We start from the raw sequence: 10,000 nt of genomic DNA on the forward strand, positions 1-10,000 counted from the left end.
CTCTTTCTTTCCCTCATCTCTCTCTCTCTCTCTCTGTCTGTGTGTGTGTGTGTGCGTGCATGCATTAGTGCGTGAGAGAGAGTGTTTGTGTCAGGTGTGTGTGCTAACGTAAAGGAGTTTGAGTGTGGATCCTGGTCCTCTGAGGGCTCCTGACAGGCAGTGTGGCGGACGCCTAAAGCTTGGAGCTGCTGTCTGTCTCAAGCCTCCTGCCTCCCTGCAGGGCTGCGTGGGTAGAGACGCCCCTCAGAGCTGTCAATCACCTCTCCATCTCTCGCCATCTCTCTCTCCATATCTCTCTTTTTCCATCTCTCTCCATCTCCCTCTCCATCTCCTTTCTCTATCTCTTCTCTCTCTCTCTATCTCTCTCTCCATCTCTCTCTCCATTTCTCTCCATCTCCTCTCTCTCCATCTCTCTCTTTCCATCTCTCTCTCCATCTCCCTCTCTATCTCTTCTCTCTCTCTCCATCTCTCTCTCTCACTCTTTCCATCTCTCTCTCTCTCCATATCTCCAGAGTGTGTGGTGTTTCAGTGTGATCATGTAAGGAAGTTAGACAATGGTTTAAGAAAGGATGTTTTAAACCTCTCTCCATCTCTCTCTCCATCTCTCTCTCCATCTCTCTCTCGCCATCTCTCTCTTTTCCTCTCCATCTCTCTCTCTCTGTCTCTCCATCTCTCCCTCTCTCTCCATCTCTCTCTCTAGCTGTCTGTACCCCTCTCTTAGTCCAGTTGGCACAGAGTGAATATCAGTGTGTGTGTGTGTGTGTGTGTGTGTGTGTGTGTGTGTGTGTGTGTGTGTGTGTGTTCAGGTCCCTACCAGCTGTCCCCTACAGTGAACATGCCTCAGGACGACACAGTGATGATTGAGGACGACAGGCCAACACTCTTCCCTGTCCACCTCTCTGACCACTCCTCCACCAGTTCCCACGACGACATGGGCTTCGCCACGGAAACGCTTCCTCCCTGGACCACTGATTTGGGCTCGCTTGACGAGAGGTGAGGAGGAGCCACTGCCTGAATGCTGAACACGTGTGTGTGTGTGTGTGTGTGTGTGTGTGTGTGTGGGGGTGTGTGTGTGTGTGTGTGTGTGTGGGTGTGTGTGTGACAGTGTGTGTGTGTGTGTGTGTGACAGTGTGTGTGAAATATAAAGTGTTTATGTTTGTCTTGTAAATGATTACATTCCTCAGCACAAAACAACTGACTGTGTTTCCTCTTTCTTTTTCTTTCCATCCTCTTTCTCCCTCTCCCTCTCTCCCTCTCTCTCTCTCCCTCTCCCTCTCTCTCTCTCCCTCCCTCCCTCTCCCTCTCTCAGTCCTGTGGCTGCAGACGTGTGTGAGGCGGGGGCTGATGGGGTGTTTGAGAGGGAGGGCTTCGGCAGGCAGAGCGTGTCTGAGAAGCGCACCAAGCAGCATGGAGACGCCAGCAAGCTGGAGATCCTCAAAGCACGCAAGTCCAAAAGCATGGACCTGGGTACGACACACACACACACACACACACACACACACATACCTCCTCAAAGTGTGTAAAGTGTGTAAACTGTGGTAGCCATCACACACACACACACACACACACACACACACCACACACACACACACACACACACACACACACACACACACACACACACACACACACACACACACACACACACACACACATACCTCCTCAAAGTGTGTAAACTGTGGTAGCCATCATACACACACACACACACAGACACACATACCTAGGGCTGCACAATTAATCGAATTTTAATCACGATCACGATTTTGGCTTCCCACGATCAAATTTGCGTGATCGAGCGATATTAAAAATGCGTGCTCTACCCATAGAACCAAACTGCAACCTATACAATCCGCTAAAATACAAATCAAGCGCTCCTCAAACCTGTCTGACTAGTGCCTGCATGCAGCCTACCAATGACAGCTGTTCCCTTCACTGCTCAGCCTGATGCACTGCTCAGTTTGGATGCACTGTGGACTAGTAGAATTATGTTAACTATTAGTAGGGTAGTTAGGTAATATACAAAAAACGACGATCAAAAATCAAATGTGTGGCACAGCAGAAGGCCAAGAGCTTGTCCCTCGAAACGGATCATACGTTGTTTGAAAATGTTTCGGATTTCAGGCAAGTGAAGTTAACCAACATAAGCAAAGCAGGGCTCTCAACTCATACCGTGAAACACATCACATGACGTAAACCACACATGCCTTTTTATCACGTTAACTTTTAGTCCTTGTTTGCGTCCTCCGATATAGCCTATAATAAGAGTTGAGCTAACGACGGGATCCGTGAATTATATTTATGTATTTTATAAGCTACATATGCAACCTACAATGCATATGCGTTTCAAGACACAGCCTACTCAAAACGAGTGAACAATAATAAAAATGTAGCCTACACGTCAGTGTTTTACATGACTAAAGGGGCATCCAAACTGCGGCCCGCCACGCACTTTAATCCGGCCCGCCGAGCATTTATTAGTTTATCATAGATCCGGCCCGCCACACTTTAATCCGGCCTGCCGAGCATTTAATTAGGTTATCATAGGCCGCTCGCTATTTTTTTTTCTAGCGACAGACGACGTTGTGGTTAACTTTAGGCTACTGCAAACTGCTTTACACTCTTCCTAAAGAACGTTTACAATGTCAATGTCAAAACAGCTTGTTACATCGAGATACATAGCATCTCCATTGCAGCAGATGTAACTACCTTATGCTACTCCATTTAATTGGGAACGCATTTGAGCGTGCACAAGAGGGAGAGAGCGCAATTGCGGGCCCAGCACTAGCCATAGGCTATTTGAGTGGAGCTGGCAAAGGGTCTTAAAGTGCAGTGCACCATTTATAAATGAATTAAAAAACATTAAATTAACAGTATTTCTTAAGAAATTAATTTTCTACAACAAAATTACTTTGTTGTAATTACTGTGCCGTTAACGTTTCCCCAAATATTAACAAAGTAGCACGCTCAAAAAATTTGTTTGGAAGTTGTTTGGAAGTCGCAGTCAATCTATATTTGCTGTAATTTTGGGGAGTAAATGTGAGGGGAAGAATTTGGGTGAGCCATATAGCAAGTCCAATATGTTTAAGGGAAAAAATATTTTTGTCACTAAAATTAATTAATAATCGTGATAAATAATCGTGATCTCAATATTGATCAAAATAATCGTGATTATCATTTTGGCCATAATCGTGCAGCCCTACACATACCTCCTCAAAGTGTGCAAAGTGTGTATACTGTGGTAGCCATCACACACACACACACACACACACACACACACACACACACACACCCCTCCTCACACAGCTGATACTAATTGCTTGTGCTTGTCTTCCTCCTGGCTCCTTTCCTCTGAATGTGAGAGCACACGTGTGCATGTGTCAGTGTGTGTGTGTGTGTGTGTGTGAGTGACTGTGTGTGTGTGTGTGTGTGAGTGTGTGTGAGAAAGAGAGAGAGAGTTTGTGATGGTGTCTTTGTGTGTGTATATGTATTTGAGTGAGTTTGTATTTGAGTGATTGTGTGTGTCTATCTGCAAGTGATTGTGTGTGTTGTGTGCATTTGAGCGAGTGTGTGTGTGTGTGTGTGTGTACCATAAAACTTCAAATAAAAGAGTCCCAAATAGACACCTGTCTCTTTTGCATGCCTGGTGTGGCTACAGGTTTGGATAAATAAAGGTTGGTCTCAAATAGAGGCCTGGTCTGTTTTTTAGTTTCGGATTTTTTAGTTTTCGAATCTCCTAAAACCCGGCAGATTGTCTGTTTAAGCCAGTTCTATGGTGCAGATTGCGCATGCTAAAGTTCTGATTAGATGGCATTAATGAAGACTGCAGTGGTGAAAGTTTAACAGGGTACCCTTGATTCATGAGGGTATTTTAAATAGCAAACTTGCCAAGTAGTTTTACAGGGTAGCCTTCATTCTTTCTTCCTTTTTGATGTGTTTGGGCTCCTTGGCCTTTTTGAAGTTCCTACAGTACAGGGTCGACGGATACTAACTTGTATTGTTCAGCCCATGGCTCTCACATCGTTTTGCCAATAATCTACGAGAAAATATAGTATGTCTTACATGAACTGATTTGTCAAACACATTCAAATAATGAATAAAACGTAATATAGTGTGGTAACCTACTATATTACTAGCCTACTATAGTGTGCTAACCTGCTATATTATTAGTCTAATATAGTGTGCTAACCTACTATATTACTAGCCTAATAATAGTGTGCTAAACCTACTATATTACTAGCCTAATATAGTGTGCTAACCTGCTATATTACTAGCCTAATATAGTGTGCTAACCTGCTATATTACTAGCCTAATAATAGTGTGCTAAACCTATTATATTACTTGAATTTCCCCTTGAGGATCAATAAAGTATCTATCTATCTATCTATCTATCTATCTATCTATCTATCTATCTATCTATCTATCTACTAGCCAAATATAGTGTGCTAACCTGCTATATTACTAGCCTAATATAGTGTTCTAACCTACTATATTACTAGTCTAATATAGTGTGCTAACCTGCTGTCATGCTTTCCGTCTATGCTATTTGGATCGTTAACACTCAATGAACAACATCTCAACACTAAAAGAATGATTCGTATTTGAAGCCTATCATCGGATAGCCTAGCAGTAGCCTATGGGTAGCCATTCAGCGTGTCTGAAATAATGAATTTGATGATATTTCCCGTCTTTGTGTAGTGGTAGCCAGCTGGTCCGTAGCCGTGCAGCCGCACGCTTCAACACACCGCAGGTTACATTTGCTGCTGCACGCTTCAACACACCACAGGTTACATTTGCAGTAGACAACCGTGCAGCCACACGCTTCAACACACTGCAGGTTACATTTGTAGCCGCACGCTTCAACACACCGCAGGTTACATTTGTAGCCGCACGCTTCAACACACCGCAGGTTACATTTGTAGCCGCACGCTTCAGCACACCGCAGGTTACATTTGCAGAGGAAAACGTACTGTAGACGCCGGTCTCAAATACAAGCCTGTGCAGTTTGGCGATTTTGGAAAAGAAAATCCCGCGCTATTATTTGATGTATTACGGTATACATGACAACATGACTCACGTGGGTCTGTGTAAGTGCATGACTTTAGGCGTGTGTGTGTGTGTGTGTGTGCGTGAGCATGAGTGTGTGCGTGCACCTTGACTAACAGCTCTGGTTGTGTGTGCTCCTGTGCAGTAGCCGACGAGGCTAACCTCTCCTCCCAACCTGAACAAGAAGCAGGTAAGACACTAACCCTCTTCATCTATAAAAGCTTAGCTAACACCCCCACCCCACCCCATACACACACACACCCCCCACACACACCCCAACCCACACACACACACCCCACCCCACACAACATAGAGATATTATTTGAAACACAACGTAGATATATCATTTGAAACACAGCATAGATATATCATTTGAAACATAACGTAGATATATCATTTCAAGCACAACGTAGATATATCATTTGAGGCATGGGGGTGGAGGGATGCAGCTCCTGCCGGGTCTAACTGGACACACACATGAGGAGGTTTGTGTTCCCTGAAGTGAACCTGGATGGGCCTCAACACTCCAGTCAGACACACACACACACACACACTGTCAGCGTGTGCACCCACAGGTTTGTGTGTGTGTACTGTATGTGTGAGTATATCTGTGGATACCATTGGCTATTTAATATGCCAATCAAACCTGCTGGCTGCCTACAGGTTGGTCGCCTCCAGAGGTTGGCCCCGCCCTCGGCCTGCAGAAGTCCAGCTCATTGGAGAGCCTCCAGACGGCGGTCGCCACGGTGACGCTGAATGGGGACCACCCTTTCCACCGCCCGAGGCCTCGCATTATCAGGGGGCGTGGCTGCAACGAGAGTTTCCGCGCCGCCATCGACAAATCCTACGACAACAGCGGACCGCTTACCAACGAGGAGGAGGACGAGGGCATGGAGACTTGTACGGTTCTGCCCTCTCTGCCTACCCACTTCCTGTACCACTCCCTACCCACTTCCTGTCCCACTCCCTACCCACTTCCTCTCCCTCTCTCAACCCACTTCCTGTCCAATTAAATCATGAAAACCACTTAATTCTCTCTCCCCATGCCTTTCCTCTCTTTTGACCCCCCTCTGTCTCTCAATCTGTTCTCTTTCCCTCCCTCTGTCTCTCTCAATCTCTGTTCTTTCCCTCCCTCTGTTTCTCTCTCTCTGTTTCTCTCTCAGTGGATGAAGACACAGAGGAGAGCTCGCGATCAGGTCGTGACTCGGTCTCCACAGTGGCTGACCACACGCCCCTGTCAATTGTAGAGGGAATGCTTACCAATGGCAGCCAGTCCAAGAGTGAGAAAAAGAGGGAGAAAGGGGGGAAGGAGAAGAAGAAGCCAGAGAAAGAGAAGGAACGAGAGAAAGAGAAGAGCAAAGCCAAGAAAGGTTCAGTGCTCAAGGGCCTCGGAGACATGTTCAGGTACATATCCTACATCCATATCTCCTACACCCAAACCCTACATCCATATCTCCTACACCCAAACCCTACATCCATATCTCCTACACCCAAACCCTACAACCAAACCCTACATCCATATCCCCTACAACCAAATCCCCTACAACCAAACCCTAAAACCAAACCCTACATCCATATCTCCTACACCCAAACCCTACAACCAAACTCTACATCCAGATATCCTACACCCAAACCCTACATCCATATCTCCTACACCCAAACCCTACAACCAAACTCTACATCCAGATATCCTACACCCAAACCCTACATCCATATCTCCTACACCCAAACCCTACAACCAAACCCTACATCCAGATATCCTACACCCAAACCCTACATCCAGATCTCCTACACCCAAACCCTACATCCATATGTCCTACACCCATATCTCATACACCCTTATCCCCTACACCAGAGCTTCCTGAACTTAAAACTGCTGAGGCCCAATTTCAATTCTGAAAATTGTATTCCTTATCTGCTACATCCTAATCTCCTACACCCATCTCCCTAACATCCTAATCTCCTACATCCCATCTCCCTAACATCCTAATCTCCTACATCAATCTCCCTAACATCCTAATCTCCTACATCCATCTCCCTAACATCCTAATCTCCTACATCCATCTCCCTAACATCCATCTCCCTAACATCCTTATATCCTACATCCATCTCCCTAACATCCATCTCCCCAACATCCTTATATCCTACATCCATCTCCCTAACATCCATCTCCCCAACATCCTTATATCCTACAAGCCTATTGGCCTTGGAGACGGCTACCTCTAAAGCCGACACCAACCCATGAGAAGTAAAATCCTCTGGTCTGATGAAACTTGATGAAAATTGAACTATTTGCCCATAATTCCCTAACTAGGCTATAACTCTACACTATAACCTTTACCAGCAGCCTAAAGCCCAACTCTACACTATAACCTTTACCAGCAGCCTAAATCCCAACTCTACACTATAACCTTTACCAGCAGCCTAAAGCCCAACTCTACGCTACCTATACTATAATGATCCTGAAACCTGACCCCTAGTCGTTAGGTCCATCTTAAACATGATCCTGAAACCTGACACCTAGTCGTTAGGTCCATCTTAAACATGATCCTGAGACCGGACTACTAATCTTTAGGTCCATCTTCATTGTTAAGTTCTAATTGAATTATTAATATATATTATTTGATTGTTATATTATTATGTCTTATTTGCATTTTTATTTATGTTGATATTGTACAGCACTTTGTAACTTTGTTTTGAAAAGTGCTATATAAATAAAGATTATTATTATTTTAAACCCACAAGCCTTCCATTGACCCTTATAGATCTCTAAAAAATGGCTTAGAACTAAACACCTTGTTGTCTCTCTCTCTCTCTCTCCCTCTCTCTCTGTGTGTGTGTGTTAGGTTTGGAAAGCATCGTAAAGATGAGCCATCTGAGAGGCGTGGCTTCACTAAGTGGCGCCCAGATGAGACTCAAGCATCAGATGAAGAGATGCAGCGCATGAGACTGGAACAGGAGAGGTGTGTGTGTGTGTGTGTGTGTGTGTGTGTGTGTGTGTGTGTGTGTGTGTGTGTGTGTGCGTGTGTGGTTGTGCGTGTGTGGTTGTGGTTGTGTGTGTGCGCGTGTGTGTGTGTGTGTGTGTGTGTGGTTGTGTGTGTGTGTGTGTGTGTGTGCGTGCGTGCGTCTGTCAGCGAGCGTGCGCGCGTGCTTGTGTGTGTGTGTGTGTGTTTGTCCATCCTTGAAACTGGAACAGGAGGGACGTGCGTGTGAGCGTGTGTGTTTGTGTGTGCGTGCGTTCGTGCGTGTGTCTGCCAGCGCCTGCATCTGGAGGAGTGTGTGTGTGTGTGTGTGTGTGTGTGTGTGTGTGTGTTTGTCCATCCTTGACACTGGAACAGGAGGGGTGTGTGTGTTTGTGTGTTTTGGCACTGTAGGTAGCTCATCCTGATTCATTTTTCAATTCCCCCTCACTGCTTCTCCTTCTGTTCACACACACACACACACACACACACACACACACGTGTAAATACACATAGATAATAAGACCCACTCATGCATAATGACATGCTGACACACATCCATAACACATTCTGTGTGTGTGTGTGTGCGCGTGTGTGTGTAGGATCCAGGCTAAGACGCGTGAACTGAGGGAGAAGCAGGCCCGGGAGCGTGACTGCATGGACACACTGGACTCTATCCACCCTCATATACACACGCTGACACGCACAAACACGCCACGCTCAAACACACACACCCCGCAGCCGGCCAACGAGCGGCCTTACACACCCCTCACACCCCAGGGCACGCCGCTGGACAGCAGACATGCTCACACACACACACACGCACACACACACCCGGGCAGCCCAGGAGAGGGGTCAAGGGCCAACGGACGCACCGCCTCAACTGACAGGTAGGGGGCACTGCAGCACCACACAATCCTTCAGACCATAACACAGGAGTGTGTGTGTGTGTGTGTGTGTGTGTGTGTGTGTGTGTGTGTGTGTGTGTGTGAGCACATCTGGTTGTCATTATGACACCATCTTACAACACAGACTCTCTGTCTCACATACACAGAGATGGACATGCTTTCTTCCTGCATCCTTCAACTCTCACTTACACACACACACACCATACACCCACATACACACTCATATACACACTGCACAGACACACACACACACAGACACACATACTCACACACACACACACATACACACAGACACTTATGTAAGCATAAATTAAGCAATGAATTGTTGCCTTGTCACCAATGAAAGATACTGCTCCCACCTAAAATCCAGAGGCTCAACTTGTTTAAGATTGTGTGTGTGTGTGTGTAAGTGCCTTGTTGTATGTATCTGTGTGTGCGTGCGTGTGTGTGTGTGTATGAGACAGAGAGAGAGAAAGAGACATTTCAATGAGATGTTTTGTTATTTCTTTGCATAAAAAGTGTCAATGTTTTTCTTTCTCTCCCTTGAAAACACACACATACATTGGCACACACACACACACACACACACACACACATAAACACACTCATACATAGAGACAAACATGCAGTAATATAAACATCCCTTGAAAGGCAGGAAGCTCTCTTCCTGAGATGCATGCTGAGAGGAGGAATTCAGCCACCACTTAGAAGTGTGTGTGTGTGAGTGTGAGAGAGAGAGAGAGAGAGAGAGAGAGAGAGAGAGAGAGAGAGAATCTTTAATTCTTATCTGAAAATCATTTTCTGTCCAGCTGAGGGTGAGACCTTTCAACTCCATATGTATGGGAGTGTGTGTGTGTGTGTGTGTGTGCAGCCATTTGTGTTGATATTGTCCATGTGTCTTTACACATTTCACACGGAAACTAGAGAATCGGTGGAAACGCAGACAATAGATGCGCACACACACACACACACACACACACACACACTCACGGACATGCAAACACAGACACACACACACACACTCACGGACACGCACACATACACACACACACACTCACGGACAAGCACACACACACACACACACTCACG

General features: G+C 45.8%; 1 protein-coding gene across 5 annotated transcripts in view; it reads left to right on the plus strand.

Moving 5' to 3' along the window:
• Window positions 1-10,000, plus strand: part of LOC121692721 (partitioning defective 3 homolog) — an 85,591-nt gene that overhangs the window by 61,312 nt on the left and 14,279 nt on the right. For 3 of the 5 annotated variants that reach the window (XM_042071562.1, XM_042071564.1, XM_042071565.1), the window contains 7 exons: window positions 807-993; window positions 1,310-1,467; window positions 5,189-5,233; window positions 5,707-5,943; window positions 6,207-6,447; window positions 7,890-8,006; window positions 8,606-8,893. In XM_042071562.1, the coding sequence (XP_041927496.1) occupies window positions 807-993; window positions 1,310-1,467; window positions 5,189-5,233; window positions 5,707-5,943; window positions 6,207-6,447; window positions 7,890-8,006; window positions 8,606-8,893 (1,273 nt within the window). The remainder of the gene's footprint in view (window positions 1-806; window positions 994-1,309; window positions 1,468-5,188; window positions 5,234-5,706; window positions 5,944-6,206; window positions 6,448-7,889; window positions 8,007-8,605; window positions 8,894-10,000) is intronic. The other 2 variants (XM_042071566.1, XM_042071567.1) reach the window with 1 other exon arrangement.

Source organism: Alosa sapidissima, chromosome 19, assembly GCF_018492685.1.
Source record: "Alosa sapidissima isolate fAloSap1 chromosome 19, fAloSap1.pri, whole genome shotgun sequence".
Classification (NCBI taxonomy): domain Eukaryota; kingdom Metazoa; phylum Chordata; class Actinopteri; order Clupeiformes; family Clupeidae; genus Alosa; species Alosa sapidissima.